This window comes from Sinohyriopsis cumingii, chromosome 13 (assembly GCF_028554795.1).
Source record: "Sinohyriopsis cumingii isolate HCF-2022 chromosome 13, ASM2855479v2, whole genome shotgun sequence".
Taxonomy (NCBI): Eukaryota; Metazoa; Mollusca; class Bivalvia; order Unionida; family Unionidae; genus Sinohyriopsis; species Sinohyriopsis cumingii.
Window position 1 is genome coordinate 27,984,265 of NC_142973.1, and position 22,492 is coordinate 28,006,756.

At 35.1% G+C, this 22,492-nt stretch overlaps 1 protein-coding gene across 1 annotated transcript in view; it reads right to left on the reverse strand.

The window, feature by feature from the left end:
- The window catches only part of LOC149785101 (tRNA (guanine-N(7)-)-methyltransferase non-catalytic subunit wdr4-like), a 45,583-nt gene that overhangs the window by 12,930 nt on the left and 10,161 nt on the right, over positions 1 to 22,492 (reverse strand). The window contains exon 2 of the mRNA XM_089978869.1: positions 17,360 to 17,449. Coding sequence (XP_089834995.1) covers positions 17,360 to 17,449 — 90 coding nt within the window. The remainder of the gene's footprint in view (positions 1 to 17,359; positions 17,450 to 22,492) is intronic.

Sequence of the window (22,492 nt, forward strand, 5' to 3'; positions counted from 1 at the left end):
GAATACTTCAGTCAGTGATCCAAGAATCTTAATCACAGATTAAGGTCATTCAGATAAAGAACTGGGAATGGTACTAGTCTTTATCACAATATTTAGTACTGAACTTTTATACAGGTTGTCTCTATATGCAAGTAGTTACTATTGTAGGTGTGACTGCATATCTTAGGCATGACAAGGATTAAATAATCACATAGTTTCAGATCTTAACAAAATTTTCAGAACTAAACAATAATGAAGAGTTTCTCAAAGTGTGTAACATAAATTGCAAATTACCTGAATTTACCTGTATCACATGATACCAGTCCTTTTGAAGTTACTAATCTGACATGCAATATTTAAGTAATTTGATATGACATGTGCAAGTTTTATTTACATGTGTTACCACATAAGTAATCCTATATCCTCAGTAATTCTATATTTATGTCTAAGGCTTGCAGCTGTTGCAGCTAATGTCATTTTGTCATGTACAACTGTAGACAAAGACTTTTGTTCTCTGTGTACCTTCTTCATTATGTATAAGAGACAAAAAATATAGTTCTAGTCAGAACAAAAAAATATTTTGAGATTTTTTTTCCTATTACAAATATATCAATATGACACGTATACCCCAAGCAATCAAAAGCAAGGAAAAGCAGTAAGTCCAACAAGAGCCACTACTCTAAACAATTTTGCTGAAAATAGTAACAATTTTGTAAGTGACCAGGTATTGTTTTTTTTTTCATTAGAGAAAAATCTCATGATAATTTTGGTTCTTGAAAATTTCTTAAGTAAAAATGAAATCTGTGATGGATATGACAGAACAGATGAACATGGGCAAAACCATATGTATGGAGAAAGCATACAAATCAAAAAGATGGAGTACACATAAAAAACAAGTCCAGTACTTTAAAATTTCACAGTTGTTAATGATAGTTTCAATCTGCCTGTGAAATTGCTGCAAGTTGCTGGTCCAATGCCAGCTAATTTCACTGCAGACTGCAGTAAAAAATGAGTAGCCAGTCCATATAACCAGATGGATTATTTTTAGGTATACTGAGAAAATTTAATCTACAAATTTTATATTTTAAGATATTAAAAGAAATAATAGAAAACAATAGAAAATTAAATAAATTGTGAATTGTTTTGATAAGCACTCACAGACCTAGGTGAGATGAGAAGACGAATAACTCGCATGTAGTAATTCCAGTTAAAAACTCTTTCTGTATCCATGCAATGTCTGATGACACATGCTATCATACGTACTCACTTATAAGACAATGTCAACTGCAAACTGCTCAGACCCAGATCTGACATCGTATAATAAACTGGCAGATCTGGGTCTGTTCAGTTTGTTAAGAGTAATCAGCTGAATAAACAACACAGACCTTATAAACATGTACTTAACAGTACTTCAAGTCCCAATGTCAACATGTAGGCATTTGGATGCCTTGATACCATCAGCAGCTAAAAAACTAAAGATAACAACGGAAAATCTAAATATTCAAAAGGAATATCACTATCAAATGAAAATGATCTTTTAAAAATAACTGGGGAACTGAACTTGCTTGAAATATAGAAACATAATGCATGCTGAGACCAAGACAATATCATTCACTGTTCAGATGCTGATATAACTCACCCAGTTTCAGCAATCAACTACTGGAAATCATCTTTCTGCAGACCTCATTCCATTTGGTACACATGCAGAAGGTATTACATGGTTTTGGTACAAGAATATATTGTGAACTCCAGTTACTTTTACTTGGTTCAACAAAATCATTCTCCAGCAAATACTGAATTTATTTTTTCAAACATTCCTGCTTGAGAAGATTTGTGAAGTATTGAATTTTGAATTACAGAAGTTTTAAAGTTGAATGCATTTAGCAAATAAAGTCTTATCACAGTTAAGCCAGTGAAGTCTTTGTAAAAGGTCACTTCAAACTTTCATCGTTCATCTCACCCCATGTCAGTGTAATCTTCAAAGGAACAATATTTCCAACCCAGTGAAATTGACTGGGGTATCTTCAAACAGTCTTTAGAAATAAACATTTGAGCTACCAACCCTAACTGCTTGGTAAGAACCTATGTCCACTTATCATATTTTCAAAGGGAAACTGTCACGCACTGTTGTACACAGATTCTGAGCTGTCTAAATCTGATGAAAGAAACTATTTCTTTGGGAAAGATTAGGGACCCTTGCCCACAATTGGGTAGAATAAATTAGGGCGTACACTTAAGAGCAATCTGACTTTAAAGTGACAACCCTAGTGTAAATTCTTTAGCCTGAAATTTTCCTAGAAGGGGAAACTTAGTCAACTCCATGGAAGCCTGAAGATTAGTGCTTTCCTTGTGAAACAAGAAAGGGACCAGTTGGTCGTCGTGTAAAAGGAAAGGCATGTTTAGTGCTAGGACACACAAGTCCTGAAAATACAGCAATGAGGAACAGCTTTCAGAGAAAAGGATGAGACAGTCCAAAGACAGGAGTATGGGGAAAAGAAAGGAAGAAGGCCGAGGTCAGAACAAAGGGACCTGGAAGTTCATGAAGGGGACAACCTAGAGTTCAGGAAGGATGAACTAGGAGACGTTGATATATGGTCAAAGTGAATGAAAGTGATGCAATCAATTGTGGACATTGAGCTCTTTACACCTCTCATTATGATGATGTAATAAATCCAAACTGGACACACCTGTTAAATTCTACTTATACAATCGAACTTGAATTTGAATTACCATTTTAATTTGTTCTGATTAAAATTGTTATTTTCTTGTCAAAGGGGGCTCGTATTGTTTATTTCTCCCCAGTATTCTCGCTCAGTTCTCTGTTGAAATTCCATTCTTCTTTTCACTCCTGCCAGGCTATAATATCAAGGGAGGTCATCCTCTGGATAATGCAGCCAAACCCAATTAACCATCCCTCTTACTAAGAGGGCAACGTTACAAGATTCATCCTGAAAGGATGCTGATTCACAGCTGTAGAATCTATGTCATGGCAGATTTTATTTGTTCTTGCTTGAACACCTGGAAACAAGAGTTCATATTCAAATAATAGCTGTTTTAGTTCATTCTTTTCTCATGCTTGTAGATGTAAACGTTTCTGGTCCATATTGTTTAATATTTCGGAATTGTGAAGATTGGTTAAAACAAAGACATTACAGTCAGACTGCATTCCATCATTTACATCCTCACTGTGGGTGACAGGTGACAGGTACAACTAAATTGATTGAATGATTAACAGGACTATCTCTACTAAAATAGTTCTTTAACATATTTATATTACAAAGCTGTTTCCATTTCTGTTATCTCCACAATAGTGTTCATAATATAATTTAAGTCACTTTCCTTCTTTTCAATTGTATAATGACCATAATACTTAGCCTGAAGATGATTTTGAGGTATGCATGAGGGAGCCAGAAGCACAAGAGAGCCAGAACTCTATCACCAGGCTGAAAAAAAATCTTCCTTTGTAGTTCTGTCATACCTTAATTTCATTCCTGACTGAGTAGAGTGAAGATTAGTTCTTACTACTTCACAAGCCTTTGACAACTTATATTTGAAATCAGAGACATAATCAAGAAGATTCATTTCTGAATCTTCAGCTGAAAGAACTTTCTCTTTTAATGGCATCAATGGTCCTCAGACAGTATATCTAGAAACTAGTTCAAACGGACTAAAACTTAATGATTCTTGAACTGACTCCATAACAGCGAACAACAGCAAATGATTACCCTCATCCTAATCTTTTCTGATATCAAAGCAATACCACTGTATCATATCCTTTCTGTGTCATGTCCTTCAATGCTTGATGAAATCTTCCATATTCCCTTGATTTTTAGGGTGACAGAAGGATTTGAACTGTTGAATGCCAATTCATACATAACTTGTTGGAAACTTCCAGATGTAAAATTTGACCACTGATCGGACCTGACAGATTTGGGAAGGCCAAAAAGTGTTTTCAATTTCAGGAAACAGACTTTTGATGAAAATGAACCAATAAAAAGAAAACAAAACAATAAAAGGTGAAAGTTCCATTTGATTGTTGATATTTGAGTACATGTGAATTCATCTTGACAACAGTTCAAATCTGCAGTTCAAGCTATGTGTATTTAGGTACCATGCATGTGGCAGCCATTTTTTCTATAGAACCCATGTTTTATATCCAATCTTCTTTCTTTCTTGTCAATTTTTAAAGCATTTAACACTGTTTACTAATTAACATATTTATTCTGAATTAGTTACTTACATACACATATGCTGCTTTGTATATTTTTTCATTCCTTCTTTGTTCAATAATAACTTGATGGTAATTCATGCTTATATATACAGTGGAGCCTCGTTAATCCAGACTCCATTTATCCATAAACCTCGCTATCTGGAAATTATTCAACAGGAACGGAATTCCTAAATGTTAATTTGCTCTGTTAATCAAGAAATCAAAATCGGGGACCAAAGTGTAAAATTACTTTAAAACTTGTATCGATAATCTGGAAATAATCTGATAATCTAATAAGAAAATTCAAAAAATGTATGAAAATACAGTCAGTCAGATAATACAGATTCACCTACGCAAATTTGGAGATGTGTCAATGTAACAATCTCTGATTGGTCAAATTCTAGTGGTATGTTAAAGTTATCAATTGATCATGTGATCATGTGTGTGGAAAAACTTAGTGTGGCCATATTGTAAACAATGATTGTATAAACAATGTCTGTTTTAGCTAGTCGCCAACAGGGGTGTTAATTAAATAAACACGTTGGGATCAAATCGTCCACACTTTTTGACATAACATATGGTAAATAAATTAAGTGTATCATTAAGCCTCTTTGTTGTTTACCAATTGTAGGTAACAATCAGTTTATTGATGGCTGTACAAATTCAGTTGATTGACAGTATTAACTGTGGACAGTATAGGGCCTCATTTCTGAATAAAATGGGGACATCTATTATCGGCTCATTAGCAGCTATAACAGCTGTAAAATACAACTTATAAAAATGACTGCATTTTATTAGTTTACCATAACGCATTTAACTGCGAGATATCAGTTTGTATTTGTTGTACTTTTTACATATATTATGGCGACACCATCAAGCAAGCATAGACGAGTAGAGATACCGGCCAGCATAAAAAAGAAGACATGCCAGCACAAAGAAGATCACCCAAAAGCTAACATTCAAGATAAACACAAGATCACCCAAAAGCTAACATTCAAGATAAACACCAGCATATTATAGCTTACTCATCCTTAGACATCAGCAAGTCGACAATTGCAGACATCATAAAAAAACAAGGACAAATGGTTTTCCATACCTGCCGACTCAGGAGACCTAACCCAAGCTCACCAGGCCAAATATCAACAAAGTCGATGATGCCGTCTTTATATGGTTCTCAGACATGTCGGCCCATCATGCCGCCATCAATAATGTGAAATAAACAACCGCCAATAGATGTATTCATTAATTTATTTCAACCATTATTGAATATACAGTACATTTACAGCTAGCATATACATGTAAATGTGTGATGACATCGTAAAATAAAAATGTGCATGATTCAAGAGAAAACTTGTTAATCCGGACATATTGTGTGTGTGTGTGTGTGTGTGTGTGTGTGTGTGTGTGTCTCTCTCTCTCTCTCTCACTCTCTCTTAACCATATCATAATCTGCACCCTATTGTATAGGCTTTACAAACTTTGCCAAAAAGTATGCTTTGTAATAATAGTCAGCTCTCAAGTTTTCAGCAATTTCTGAAAATGAGGCAAATATTGATCTACTTTTTTTTCTCTTTATTTATAGGCAATACATTAATACATCAAAACCTCTAAAAGAGGGGTGTTCCAATGTCAGTTCTAATTCTTTTAATTTCAACTGCATTTTCCTGTTTATCCCCCCCTCTCTCTCTCTCTCTCTCTCTCTCAGCATTTGTAATTAACTCTTCACTCTCTCCTTTTTCTCTCTGCCTTTGAATTTCTCTCTCACACACTCTCTCTGCATTTGCATTTCCCTCACCTTTTTCTATTTCTGAATTTTCAATTCCACCATTTTCTTCTGAAGGTGAAGTTTTGATAATTCCAATTCCATCTGTATTTTTTAACTGTAGTTCTTTTAATTTACTATCAAAACCAGATACAGACTTACTAATCAAAGCACTTTGATCCAAAATTTCTTTTCCCACCAAATACTGGATGAAAACACTTTTTATTTCTTGTTTTGTTAAAGATGCCTTTACTTCTGAAATAGCACAATGTCTGGCAAGCTCAGGCAACTCATCTTTTTCCATAGATTTTAAACCTTCCTGAGTAGGATTTGAAACAAAGTTAACTACCTTATATGACGTTGTGAATGATTGTTGGTTTCACTAAATATTTCTCAAATATGTGAAATTAAAAGCTTTACCAGGGACAATGAAAATTCTGAAACAATGTCAATTTAAATTTCAAAAGGCAATTTTGAATATCTCTAAAATGTAATATCCCAGATGAGAAACAATCTCTGTTATGATTCTATGGTCTTAAACTGACAGAAGTTCAGTAAAATTTAACATATAATTTATTTCCCTAGAATACAAAGTGAAATTTAAAAGAAACTTATAGCATGGTGAGGGTGTGATTTAGATATCTAACGTAGCTTTAACAATTGTTCAGTCATGACGCTACAATGTCTGTAGTGTGACAGTTTATAGTGATGTCTAGCACTGGGGCATCATGCCAAAGACTTGTAGCATGATGTCCCACCCAGTCACATTATCCCAACACCAGGCCGATGAGTCCTAACACTAACCTTTTAATGCTAAGCGCCAAGCGAGGCAGCTGTTAGTACCATTTTTGTAAGTCTTTGGTATGACTCGGCTTGGGTTCGAACCCGCGACCTCCAGCATCTGAGGCAGATGCTCTAACCACTAGGCCACCAGAGCAGTTGTTTTTTTTCTTCTTCAGCCTAATAACAAAACCCTATGTGATAGTACTGTGAATAAAATCCCAAATAATCCTAAGAGTTCTATCACAAGTCCAAAGGTATAGTGTTCTGAATGAATTCCAGTGGTGTTCCACATCATTTCCAATCTTAAATGTGCCAATGTACCAAAAGTCTTGATGAAGCACAAGGACATAATCTGTAATGTCTTTAAATGAGTCTCAATAATCCCAAAATATACATATAGTCCAAAAATGTATAAGCAATTTCTAATTCCAATTAATAATTGTTAAATAAACATTTTCTCTCAAATTAGATATGAACACAGAAGTAAATAGTTCTAGAATGAAATTAAAGGAGGAATGAATAATCTTGTTGATTGGAAACTTATATCCCCACTTGATCCACGACACAAAAAACTTTTTCTGAAAAAACTCTCAATGGAAAATTACCCCAAACTGCAAACAAGTTCGCTTTGAGAAACTTCTAAGGGCATAATCAAGGCTAGATCTTAAATTCAAACATAAGTAAACATCTATCTTACAAACGAGACAAAAATCAGGTACACACTAAAACTATCCTCAATCATGGACAAAAGTCAAACAGACAATACAAACTATATAATTATAAATATATATAACACTAAATAGTGGACTTGGCACATGCTGACAATGATCAATCAAAACAACTAACATACAAAACACAATGATTCAAAACTAAAAATTATCTCCTTTAATGATACACCTTTGAAGACTAATCAACAGGTGACTGAATAATGAGTTATGAATGTCATTGCCTTTTTCTTATTTAATTTCAATACAAAACATGCAGCACTCCCTCACTATAAGCCCTTCATTATATTGAAGATATCAGCTTGAAGAAACAGCTCAAGTTGTCTTTAACAGGAAACGGCCATATTTACCAATCAGACATGTAAGCATCTAAGAATATCTTCGAACTGCACAGTTAACATGCTATCAATACAACAGTGAAAATATTGATTGTATTTCACTATGGTGAATTATCACAATTACTTTACTTGGAAAATCCAGTAATTCACAGCACAGCCTAGCCTGTTTCTATTATAAGGCAAGTATACACATGGAACCCATTTAGCACAATATGCCTGCGGATCAAGGTATATGTTGCTTGTTCTATTGGTTACTCCTAATAAACTGCAGAGACCAAGATCTGCCAGCACATTATGTGATGACAGATCTAGGTCTGTGCAGTTTGCAATTGGAGTTGACTTATAAATATGTGCATTTGGTATAATGTACTACATTATAAGGTAGTCTCACTACAAGCAAGCATATTCCACGGAGTGTGTTATAATGAGGGATCACTGTACACTGAAAAATTCATTTCCTCCCATCACTTTTTAAAATGGAAATATAGTGTTTCTCCTATGATATGGAAAACTGGGGGGAGGCACAGGGGAGAGGCAATGTTTGGCTTGTAAATAATTTAAGGACTTAAGGGTGGGCAATTGAGGTGTGTTCTATTACCTGTATACCGTTTGCCATGGTATTTTTTCCAGTGGTACAGACCAAAGTACTTTTTCACTGTACTGGTAACTATTTCCACCAATAAGAAATGTACAGCTATTTGTGAGGACTCTTCTTATGATTTTAATGATATTAACAGCATGTTTTCATTATTTGTGATAGAATAGTTTCAAAACAACTACCTTTTTTTGCATAATGGTTGAATCTGTTACAAATTAATAGTGAATATTACAAATATAATTACATTATGATCCTTTAATCACATTCTGACACATGTTACACATGCCAAATTGAATGTTGTCAAACAATTTCAGACCAAATTCAACTTTCAGACAAATTCTGGACTAAAAATAAAACATGTTTTAGTTATTTCCTGGTATATGTATATGAATGTGTTAAATATGTAATCCTTTGTAAGACTCTGAATCAATATAGGATTTTCAAGACTGCATTTGTTTTCTGTAGACTTTACATAATTACTAAAGTCCATAAAAAAGTTTCCTCTCTGATAAATATCTTGCCTAGGTGTTGGCATCCCAAAGTTTCCCAGCCTCTTATATCAAAAGTAAAGCTAGAAATCTTTAGTATCAACTCTACATATTTTTATCAGCCGATCTATAATGTTAGAACCATGTCTTCCCCAGTATCTCAAGATATATAATATTTTTTACAAATAATAACATGAATATAATGCATTATTTTACTATAAATTTGAACAAGATTTTTTCAGCTACTGATAAGAGAAATTAAACAATCAAGTGTCAGGACCCTGCTCCAGAACACTGAATTGAGTTGGTCCCTAATATAACTGTAGTATACCATCGTACAAATTATTGCATGTTCAGAAATACTGCGATATACAGCAGGACAAATTTTTTGTGGTACCCAGCTTCATTGGGCAAATTACTGGCAAAATCCCTTTGATATACAAATCTGCCATAATTTCATAAGAAAAAAGGCTGTATGGGCTTAAAATGATCATCAATCAAAATGCACCTCCCTTTCCACCCATTACTTAAAAATACCTTGAAATTAATAGAAGTTCAAAGTGGTAACCATCTAAATCTTTCTGTGAAAGCTTCAATTAGTTCAAAAATGTCTAAGGTCAAACAACTTCAATCAATCTTCCTTAAAAGATATTTAAACTTTGTATGTACTTTCACTCAAAATTTTACTACTACATGGAATTGTTACACACTGAGGATTCCATATATTTTCTTCATGTTCTGATTTCAAAAGGTTTAATGACATTTTCTTCCTTTTGTACCATCCAAATTATGAGATTCGAAAATAAAATCAATGCACATACTTAAAGCCAAGACATTTTATGAAAATGGGGTCTGATTTCCATTAACCTTTTCATAAGGAGATCTGAAGATCTGACAGACATACACTGGGCCATGCATTGGTAATCCTACTATTTAGCCAATCAAATTGCAGCTTTCAGGAATCTGGATATCAATTGAGCAATTTATCATGTGTTGCCACTAACTGTAAATGTCCCAGTTTACTGAATAACCATATCTTAAACTATATGAAAGGGACTATCTGATTGGCTGATAAACTTATATGCAAAAACTTTGCAAGTTTCTTGGGATGTAACTATGGGTGTCTCTGTATAACCACATGTATGACTGTTCCTTGAGACTAATGATGGCATGTAGGTACAAACAAAAATCTGAACGTTATCTATAGTATATGTCAATGTGGTCATGTAAGTGCATTTACTCAAACTGAATATTGTTGTTCTAAATTTAATACTAATATAGCTTAACCAAAGTCTATTCAGTCATGAAGATTGAATGATCTGCACATAAACTGACAACAAGAAACTTCCTGACGAAAATGTTTGATTGCTATGGACTTTTACAAAGGCAGCCAGGTACTACAGTGGGTGAAAAATAAAAGCATGTCAGGGTCTAATAAACACAATATAGAGTAGTAAAAAAAAAAAAATTCAGTATATGTAGTTTTCATCATGACATTTAATCCTGTTTGTATTCGATCACACCGTTGGACTAACCTCATCCAAATACTTTTAACGATGAGTTTTGCATTGTTGGAACATGTAAACAATGATCTTCCAAAGAAATATTGACATGTTTGAGTCAGCAGTGACAGTGCTTTGGTTGGCAGTCAAGGTGCAAATGCTCCTTTATTCATGACCTCCTTTTAGTAGGGAACTTTTTCCATCATACTTGAAGCTCCTGCTGGGACGCCTGGGCTATGATTAGCAAAACTTTTCTGGTCTTTATTTTCGTATTAGATCAGCTATAACTGCAGCTGCAGTTGATATAGAGGGCTATTGAGAATTAAGACTTCAGGACGATGATCATCATGCTGTACACAGTGCATCAACTGCAGTTGATACAGAGGGCATTTGAGACTTAAGACTTCAGGACGATGATCATCATCATGCTATACATGGTACATCAGCTGCAGTTGATACAGAGGGCATCTGAGAATTAAGACTTTAGGATGATGATCATCATCATGCTATACACGGTACATCAGCTGCAGTTGATACAGAGGGCATGTGAGAATTAAGACTTTAGGACGATGATCATCATCATGCTATACACGGTACATCAGCTGCAGTTGATACAGAAGGCTATTCAGAATTAAGACTTCAAGACGATGATCATCATCATGCTATACACGGTACATCAGCTGCAGTTGATACAGAGGGCTATTGAGAATTAAGATTTCAGGACGATGATCATCATCATGCTATACATGGTACATCAGCTGCAGTTGATACAGAGGGCTATTGAGAATTAAGACTTTAGGACGATGATCATCATCGTGCTATACACGGTACATCAGCTGCAGTTGATACAGAGGGCTATTGAGAATTAAGACTTTAGGACGATGATCATCATCATGCTATACACGGTACATCAGCTGCAGTTGATACAGAGTCTATTGAGAACACTGGACAACAAATTTTCACAAAAGTCATGTTACTGAAATAAAATTAGTCAATTCTTATCAATTTTTATGTGCTGAACACGAATATGACAGTCAAATTGCAAAATTGGCTCTAGTTTTTTGTAATCTGCAAGAAATTAATGTTTACATAACGAAATGCATTCCAATAGTAAAAGGTCAACTGTAATAGCCTACCTATAAAAAATCAAGTCATTGACTACATCTTAGATTTCTTCGCCTGTCTCTTGTACAGCTGTTCGGGAGCATCTCTGAGGAGTGTCCAGCAGTAGTCAGCCAGCATTGTAGTGGACCATTTTCCCTGGTATCTTTGTTCCATTGTTGCGATATCTTGATGAAAACGTTCGCCGTGTTCATCACTAACAATACCACAGTTGCTAGGAAAGAAATCCAAATGGGAATGAAGGAAGTGAATCTTTAGAGACATATTGCAGCCAAGTTTCTTATACTTCATCAACATGTCTTCTACTAGTTCCTTGTAGTTTTCTGCCCTAACATTTCCGAGGAAGTTTGTAGAAACTAGGCGAAAAGCATTCCATGCTTGTTTCGCGTCACCTTCCAGCAAGTTGTTGAACCGGTCATCTTTGAAAAGCTCTCGAATCTGAGGACCCACAAAAACTCCCTCTTTAATCTTTGCTTCGCTGAGTCGAGGGAATTTTTCATGCAGGTATCGGAATGCTGGCAAAGTCCGGTCAATGGCTTTCACGAAGTTCTTCATCAAACCTAGTTTGATGTGAAGGGGTGGTAGCAAGATTTTCTGAGCCTCAACCAGAGCTGGGTGTTGGATATTCTTCTCTCCAATGGCTACATTCTGCCTGTGAGTCCATTCCTTCCTCATGTAGTGCATTTCCCTTGCTCGGCTATCCCACTCGCATAAGAAACACATGTATTTTGTATATCCTTGCTGCAGTCCCATTAAAAGGGCAACTACCTTCAAATCACCACAGAGGTGCCAGCTGTACTTGTTATACTCAATGGAATTCAGTAGCTGCCTTAAGTTATCGTATGTCTCTTTCATGTGGACAGCATACGCTACTGGAATAGATGGAAGAATGTTTCCATTGTGCAAAAGCACAGCCTTGAGACTCAGTTTCGAAGAGTCCACAAATAGTCTCCATTCTTGTGGGTCATGAGTGATTTTTAAAGCATTCATGAGGCCCTCAATATCGGAACAGAATATCAGATTACTTTCCTTTCTGAAGAAAGGCTCCAATTGCTGGTGGCGCTTTCGATATGCAGTAATTGTGACATCTTCTTCTAGAAGATTCCATTGTTGGAGTCTTGATCCTAGCAATTCTGCCTTGTTCTTTGATAAGTCCAAATCACGAATCAGGTCATTTAGTTCTTCCTGTGTTATTCTGTGTGGGGTTGATGATGCACCACAGTGAAAATCTGGATCACTGCATGCTGATGGACCAGGAGAAGAACAGGTCGACTCACCTTTGTCTTCGTCAGATGAATCAAGAGAATATTCTGCTGGAGGTTCTGGAATAGGAAGTCCCTCACCATGTGGAACTGGTCTCAATGCAGACGGAATGTTTGGGTAGACTATTCTCGACTTCTTTCGCTTCGTTATTCCGCCGGAAAGAGGAGGAACCAAGCAGAAGTAACAGTCATTTAGGTGGTTGCTTGGCTCTCTCCACACCATTGGGACTGCAAACGGCATTGATGACCTTTTGCAATTCAACCACTGTGAAAGCTGTGTTGTACATGTAGCACAGCATATATGCGGAGCCCAAGGCTTGTCTTGGTCACCAACCTTGCATCCGAAGTAAAGATGATATGCCTTCTTCACTTGAGAATTGATACTTTTCTTCTGGTTGGCAAATGTCACTTCCCCACAAATATAGCAAAAATTGTCATCGGTATTAACACACTTTCGAGGCATTACTGTTCTTTATTGTACGTAAATGGATAAAATAATAAGTTTTATGTAACAGTAGCTTGAACTGTCTCGCACAACGTCTAAAATATTTTAAATGCTGAACCTAGCTGATTGGGCTTTATATAGTACACTGCTTACGTCAGCTTCAGCAGCCGCCTGGCATTAGTATAATAGGCCTACACATGTATAGTACACTGCTGACGTCAACTTACTTCAGCAGCCGCATGGCATTAGTATTGCATTGCATCAGAAAATGATGCAATCAACTGTGGATGATGTGAGCATGATGGTATTATGCAATGTTACATCATTATTCCGGATGTTGCTGCAGTCCTACTGGAGAAATTTACACAGTGAAACATAGAAAATGAGGTATATGAATATCTTCAAAACGAGAGCCAATACAAATTTTTCACGGTTATATTCGTGTTCGGCACACCAAAATACTACAGATTAGGGCCTTTTCAAGTCAGTAATGATTTCACTGTTGACCAGTGGAATTAAGACTTTAGGACGATGATCATCATCATGCTATACATGGTACATCAGCTGCAGTTGATACAGAGGGCATCTGAGAATTAAGACTTCAGGACGATGATCATCATCATGCTATACACGGTACATCAGAGTTCACCCTAATCGACTTCTTTCTGCTCTGGAACAGTTGTATACAAACATTTTGTGTCATGTACTTTGGATGACATTCCTCCCAAATGGACATTCACATCAAAATTGGCATCCTCTTGGAGACTTTCATTTGATATATTTTAAAATTAAATTCATTTTGGCATTTTCCCCAATAAGTTACTTATATGATATACTAATAATATATAGGCCATGTCTGTTTAATACATTTCTTTTACAATTTTATATAGTAAAAAAATAAGTATACGTTCTTCATGCTGGGATCAGCCTAGGTCTAATCAACTAATCTGGGATCAACCCATAATATACTTTTATGCAGTGATCAGGCTAATATAGATTTAATTAAAATGGGATCAGTATGCTGGGATCTGCCTAGCACATAGCCAATTTAAGCTGGGATCAGCCTAGAATACACCCGAATGCTGGGATCAACCTAGTACATATTTTACTCAATTATACTTAAGGCAATGTAATGTTGGGATCAGCATAGCAGCATAGCATAGATTTACTTAAAATGGAATCAGCCCAGAATACATTATTATGCTGGGATCAGTACAGCACATTGCCTACTGCTGCAGCTGGGATTGGCCCAGAATACACTCGAATGCTGGAACCAGCCTAGCATAGATTTTACTTGAGCCAGGATCAGCCTATGACAGTCTACTTAAGCTGGGATCAGCCCAGTATGCACTTTAATGCTGGGATCAGGCTAGCACCAATTATATTTAAGCTGGGATTAGCCCAGAATACAATATAATGCTAGGATCAGTCTAACATAGATTTACTTAAGAGCCCAGAATATATTATTATGCTGGGATCAGTCTTTCACATAGCCTAGTGATGTTTGGATTAGCCCAGAAAACACTCGAATGCTGGAATCAGCTTAGCACTGATTCTACTTGAGCTGAAATCTGCTCAGAATACACTCGAATGCTGGGATCAGCCTAGCACAGATTTTACTTGAGCTGGGATCAGCCTAGCACTGATTCTACTTGAACTGGGATTTGCTCAGAATACACTCTAATGCTGGGATCAGCCTAGCACAGATTGGGAATCATCATAGTCCTGTACATTCAGATTCTGCCGCATGAGTAACCTTCACTGAGAGAGCCAGAAATGACACCTGTACATATACATGACTGTATAGCTTTTACATGTACTATAATCAATGACATGGTGTTGGTGTTCAAATAGTTGGAATGACTGGAATGAGGGTCGAGGGAAGTAATAAAGACAAGTATCATAACTTATCATTTTGTTGCCTATGTCAATATACAATCTACCATCTGAAAATTCAATGCTAATATCTGGAACAAAAAAACAGCAATTCAACAATAATAACAAATTTAATTTTGTACATCTTTTATGTCAGTTGTTGGGTTATGATAATGTAACTACACTTCAGTCTAAATTATCCGATTGGTCAACCTGAATTAATCTCATTAGATTGCTTCTTTTTAATTTCTGGTCAGGGGATGAAATTTAGATTTAGGATTCATCCCAAATTTTTGTCCCACTATAACATTATCTGATCAATAAAATCGTTTTAAACCAAAGTTAAGTAAATCAAAAATATAGTTTCTTTATTTCAAGGTTCATGTAATATCATGGCTTTCATTACAACAAAAATCCATATTTGTTTTTAATCATAATAAAACTGTATCAATCAGAATTAAGGAATATAATAAGGATTATTACTTACAACTCAATTTTCATAGATCCAGTTTTGTAAAAAAAGTTGACTAATTTATATTCATTAATCAGTTAGTTGGTTTTTAACGATAGTTTTAGCACATTATTCAGCTATATCATGCTGAGAAAATGGGAGCTAAGTGCCTTTCTCAAGTAACAACAAAACAGCTATCCCAGAACCCTAAACCTTTGGCTTACGTGTCCCATGTTCAATCATATGAGTTACTAACTTAATCAGGCACTGCTACACACATACCTACTGGGACATTCTGATATAAGCTAATCAAGGCTTCAATGTTTAAACATGTGAATGTTTAGTTTAGTTTACTGCCATCAACTTTTACAAAACTGGTAAACATATAAACAATTATGTATGCTGCTGTCTATGATGAAGGAATTATCCGGTTCCAATTAAATGAAACAATTCCTCATCTCTGCTTAAGCGGACTGTTTGGTAGGATCTACTGCTGATAATATCCTTAAAATATGGATGATTTTCATAGTGAATACATACATCGCTAGGAAAATGCAAAAGTTGAAAAGAATTAGTTGTAGCACACATTATACAACATTACAAATATGGCTGGCTTTTACTGATAAAGCCAACACAATTTCTTTAAACTGCTTTACTAAACTCTGAAGCACGTTTATTAATAGAACATTTGATTAGTACAATATATACTCGCTTATAAGACGAGTCACATTGCACAGACCCAGATCTGCAAGCATATTACCCACCAGTAGATCTGGGTCTCTGCAATTTGTCAGGTGCAGTTAGTAGAACAAACAACACTGACCCTAATCTGTAGGTGTCTTATGCTAAAACAGATAGGTATCTTTGTTGCTTACAGTTTGAGGTCACTTATAAGTGAGTACATATGGTTGGAATCAACACCATTTCAAATTTATAATCCACTACATAGTTTCTTAGTCATTGTAGAACCTAAGAAATCCGAGGCAGTATACATGGTTGCAATATCAATATTCATCATCAGCAGTTGTTAACAATATATCCTGTACTGTTAACAACTGCTGTATGTATGTATGCAATGGATATACTCTGTCATAACAAGCAAAAGACATACAGTAACTGAGCAAAGTACGTCTCTCACATTGTTATGCCAATCAGCTGTTACGGGCAATGGGTATACAGATGATGCCACTCAATTTATGCCACTGATGCGTTGCTGAGGTTATGGTGTAAACTGACACTGGTGTACATCGAAATTAATGTAAATGCATGTATGTGAGCTGCATGCAAGTCACGGCACATGGTGCCAGCAAAGGTGTAAAAATGAGCACAGTGCTACAAAAAAAATGTTATCTCTTAATTATAAATGGTATTAAACTGAAAGCATATAAATCAAATTGGCATAAATCGATCGTCACCTGTATAAGGTTAACAACTGAAAAATCATTCAATTTAACGGCATCATTTCAGCTATTGCAAACCATCAACAAGTTCATGATAGTTCATACAAAGTGAACCCTGTCATATTAAGATGTAAAAGGCATAGAGCAAATGACCAAGATGAGTACTGCACTTTGCCTATCAGCTGTTAGGTAAGCATAATGAATGTATCAGGGTAATTGTTGAGAAATCATCTGATTTAATGGCATCCTTTCAGCTTTTGTAAACCATCCACAATTTCAGAAAACATTACATCATTAAGATACTTAACAAGTACCAAGTATTGGCAACATTCATGTTACAGTAACATGTAAACAAAAATGTGAAATTGGGTACACATTCATCATGCTGATGACAATGTTACAGTAATATGTTCGTTTACCTTTGTTTATTATCTTGCTCGCCTTCCTGATCTTTTTTATTTACTTCCTGCACTACATCATCTTCTAGTTCAAAACAACCAGTTTTCTTTCTGACAATATAAAGAAAAAATATTTCCTAAATACAGTAGTAATGATTCACTGTCAACTTGTAATTTAGTACAACAAAAACATTTCAATCAATTTCTGGTTACAAATATGATATTTATTTTTTATAATACATGTACTAACTTTGACACTGATCATTAGAAAAACTGCATCATTTATAAATAAAAAAAACTGCATCCTTTGCATTTATTTTCTTTTATAGTAAAATCATGTCAATCATTTCATAAGGTAATTTTAAAACTAGTGCATAAAATTATTTTACGTCTGCAAATATCACATTGTAATCAAAAAACAGATTGCATAATGACTGAAAAAGACTGAATTTTATAATGCTATTTTTTTCTCAGAATTTGCTTCAAAGAAAAAAAAAATTTAAAAAGGAATATTTGAAACAAAACAAACAAGAAGTGTGTTCATTGGGCATTTTTAAAAAGCATGGTTGCCTACCAGAAACCATACTGACAATCTGGTAAAAATATCAAGTCCAGCTAAATATCTGTAATTCAACTGAAGTACTCAATTATTCAAAATATCATGTGAAAATGAGTGCCAAAATATATATTTTTCATGGGGAAATTATGTTTGACTAGACTAAATATTTAACATTTTACCATGTAATATTAAACATGCACTCTATCTTCTGATCTACTGGAAGACGTGCAGAAGACCCAAGAGTCACAGTTGGGCATATACATTAACTGGACACTCCTGTACCTGAGCAGTGTAAGTGAACCATGAGTCACAGCTGGACATCTACATTAACCGACCACTTGTGCACATAGGATCCCAGAGTCAGGGGTCACTGTGTCTCCCACCCTCCAGATTTGGGGGGACACAACATTTTAGAGGTACAGAGGAAAATAACAGCACATATTGCACTAATAGAGATAATTGCTTTGACAGACTTTATTCCTTAACTTTGTGTTCTGCATTCTACTAATCCAATTTTCCTTGGGCATTATTGTCAATAAAAGCTTTATCATGTGCTCAAGCAATCATGGAGACATTCACACGTTTAAATATCTGGTTAACCTGAAACAAGCTGCACCACTGAATTTTCCGTTCCAGCTCCTGCTCTCATTTAACTTTAGTGTACACAAATTATCTACCAGCATGATAATATGTTCTTACATTTCTGAACTACTTTCCTTCAAAACGAACAAATCATAGATTAAATGACAAACTGTGTACTGGCTTCTGCATAAATTTAATCTCTTTTGTCATTATTTCAACCTTAAAATAAATTAAATCTTCCTTATAGCAGGTGTGACTATAACCTCGAATTTACATTATACGACTGAAGAATACTTTACACTGCAACTCAGATGACTACAAAAACCTTAAATGTTTCTATTTCCAGCTACATTGTTTTAAAATAGTGTTACAACTCAACTGTCTTCAACTAAGGAAAATGTTACAACTATAAGGTCCTAATCTAATTAACAGAAAAGAGCAAAAACCAACAAGTTTTTTTAAATTCAATAAATAATTTATTGCCCTAGAATATAAAGTGAAAATTTTAAAAAAAAGTGCTTACAACATTGTGAATTAAATCCCAAATTGTCAGATAAGTTCTATCAAAAATCCAAAACATGTGAAGTTCTAATTGAATTCCAGTGGCATTCCAAATAAGTTCCACTACTGAATGTATTGATGTGCCTGTAGTCTTGAATATGCTAATGTACCAGTGGCCAGGATTGTGATAATGTGCAAACAGTTTTTTGATGTATCACAATAATATAATCCAAAAATGTCACCTGATTTCACTATAATTCCAAATTAATGTTTCTGTCCAAGAATATTATTGAACACTCTATAATTCCAGTGAATAATAATTTCATTCATAAATCCACCCCCATGAAAAACTGAACACAACAATAAGACTGATTCTGAGTCAAGATGTTAAGGCAAGTAATTTTTAGATAAACAAAATCATATACCCCTCTATTTGATGCAAGTTGCAATTACCATTTTCTGAAAAATACTCTGTCACATAATCAAAACTTCCATTTTATGAGTTTCTAGGGTCAGAATCAAAACTGTCTGTCAATTCAAATTTAGGTAAACATGTTTACATTAATAATGATCTGATTATTTAATCCACATTCACAGAGAAAATTTTAGCTATTTATTCTGTTGTTTACAAATAAATGTTACTGGTCAGGTACAACATGAACTTGATTTTGGAAAAGGTCAAGTAAAAAATAGATGTGTGTGTGTGTGATTAGCATATTTAACGTAGCTTTAACAATTTTTCAGTCATATTGCTATGATGTCTGCAGTATGGCAGTTTATAGTGATGTCTAGCACTGGGGCATCATGCCGCAGATATGTAGCATGATGTCCCATCCAGTCACATTATCCTGACACCAGGCCGACCAGTCCTAACACTAACCTCCTAATGCTGAGCGTCTAGCGAGGCAGCTGTTAGTACCATTTTTGTAAGTCTTTGGTATGACTCAGCCGGGATTTGAACCCATGACCTCCTGCTTCCGAGACAGACGCTCTAACCACTAGGTCACTGGAGCGGTATTTAAAAAATAAAATATATATATTTATAACGTACAACCATTAAGACAACAAACACAGTACAAATCAAATATACATAACAACAGAAATTCATTGCAATCACCATCTGCAACTTTAGCCATTGATAGCTTGCTCTCCCCAACAGAGACATGGATGAACATCCACTAATGACAAATTGTAGGCATATTTTTCATTTTTTCTGATCAAAAAGTGCACACAGAGACAAGATATATGAGACAGAGGTCAAATAATTGTGGGAAACCCACAAGGCTGCTCTCAATGTGCAAAACTGATTAACTGGACTCAACAGTACCCGAGTTGTACAAATGGACCATGAGTCGTTACTGGACATCTACCTTAATTGGACACAAAGCAGATGCCTAGAAAGCTCCAATAACATTCTCCCTGCTTTTCAGAAGAAAAAAACCTATAACTCGGTTTATCCACTAAGTAGACCTCCAGATTTTGTCCCTCTTTGATGCGACAATTGTAACCCAGTCTGCCACAGGCTTTCTTTGCATGTTACTAAAAATTCACATTAAAGAAAGTAGTCATCAAAGTGCTTTATTGGGAAAAAACTGGAAGTTAGTTGTTGAACTTATCACCTCTTAATGTTCTTACTGTTCTATCACCGAAACATGCAATAACAATTTCCTACAAATGTTTTCGAATTCTGCTACTTGGCAAAGGAAAAAGAATGTAAACTGTTTAATTTATGAGTTTTAATTATTTACATATGGTATGATCATGGACTCACATATTTCTTATAATTTATGTTGAACATTGAACTCTGTCATGCACAAGGGAGATTTTGTCATGTACATGGGATACTTTGTCATGCACATGAGATATTTTGTTGCACACATAGGACACTTTGTTGTGGACATGGGAAACTTTGTTGTTCACAATGTAGACATTGTTGCACACATAGGATGCTTTTTTGTGCACATTAGATACTTTGCTGTGCACAAGGGAAACTTTGTCATGCACATAAGATACTCTGATGTGCACAAGGGACACTGTCATTCACATGGGATACTTTGTTCTGCACATGGGACACTGTTGTGCACATGGGATATTTTATTGTGCACATGGGATACTGTCATGCACATGGGATACTCTGATGTGCATGAGAGACAATTTGTTGTGGATATGGGACACTTTGTCATTCGCATGTGATACTTTGATGTACACAAGGGTCACTTTGCTGTGGATATGGGACACTTTTATCATGCTCCTGGGATATGCTGATGTACACAAGGGACAAATTGTTGTGGATATTGGACACTGTCTTGCACATGGGATACTTTTTTGTTCACATGGGATACTTTGTTGTGTACATGGGACAATTTATTGTGTACATGGGATACTTTGTCATGCACATGGGACACTGTCATGCACATGGGATACTTTGTTGTGCATAAAGTGTACATAAAGTTGTGGACATGGGACACTTTATCATGCACATGAGATACTTTGTTGTGCATATTGGATACTTTCTTCAGCACATGGGATACTTTATCATGCACATGGGATACTTTGTCATGCACACAGGACAGGTCACTTTGTCATGCACATGGGACAGGTCACTTTGTTGTGCACAAGGGACAATTTTTGTGTGCACATGGAACACTTCAAAACTTAACAAAACTCAGAAATTTGGATAATGAATACAACTGTCTTTATCTTTTACCCAATTATTATAAAAAATTTCACTTTAAATCCAAAATTTCTTCTTAATTACACAGTAATAATTTTCTGCAGAAAACAGTTTATAAAAAATATTATTCCGATGGGAAAGAATGTTTACCTAAATACTGGTCAATAATACAAAAAAATTATGGTGGAGTTCCGAAACATTGTGCTCAGCATGATACATTCTAGTCTTCTTTGAAATCACATGCACATGATAACAAGAAAAAAGGAGAGATTTATATTTGTACCAGCAACAAACACCTATCTGAAATTTCTAAATAAGAATAATATTTCTTGAAATGGTTCAATATCATCAACGTATTGATAATAGCAATATTTTAACAGCACTGGTGTATCATAACAATATTTTCCCTGGCATTGGTTTATCATGATACAAACTCAGTCTCATCTTTGTACTTATAATAATAATATTTTCCCTGGCATTGGTTTATCATGATACAAACTCAGTCTCATCTTTGTATTTATAATAACAATATTTTCCATGGCATTGGTTTATCATGATACAAACTCAGTCTCATCTTTGTATTTATAATAACAATATTTTCCATGGCATGGTTTATCATGAAACAAACTCAGTCTCATCTTTGTATTTATAATAACAATATTTTCCATGGCATTGGTTTATCATGATACAAACTCAGTCTCATCTTTGTATTTATAAATAACAATATTTTCCATGGCATTTGTTTATCATGATACAAAGTCAGTCTCATCTTTGTATTTATAATAACAATATTTTCCATGGCATGGTTTATCATGAAACAAACTCAGTCTCATCTTTG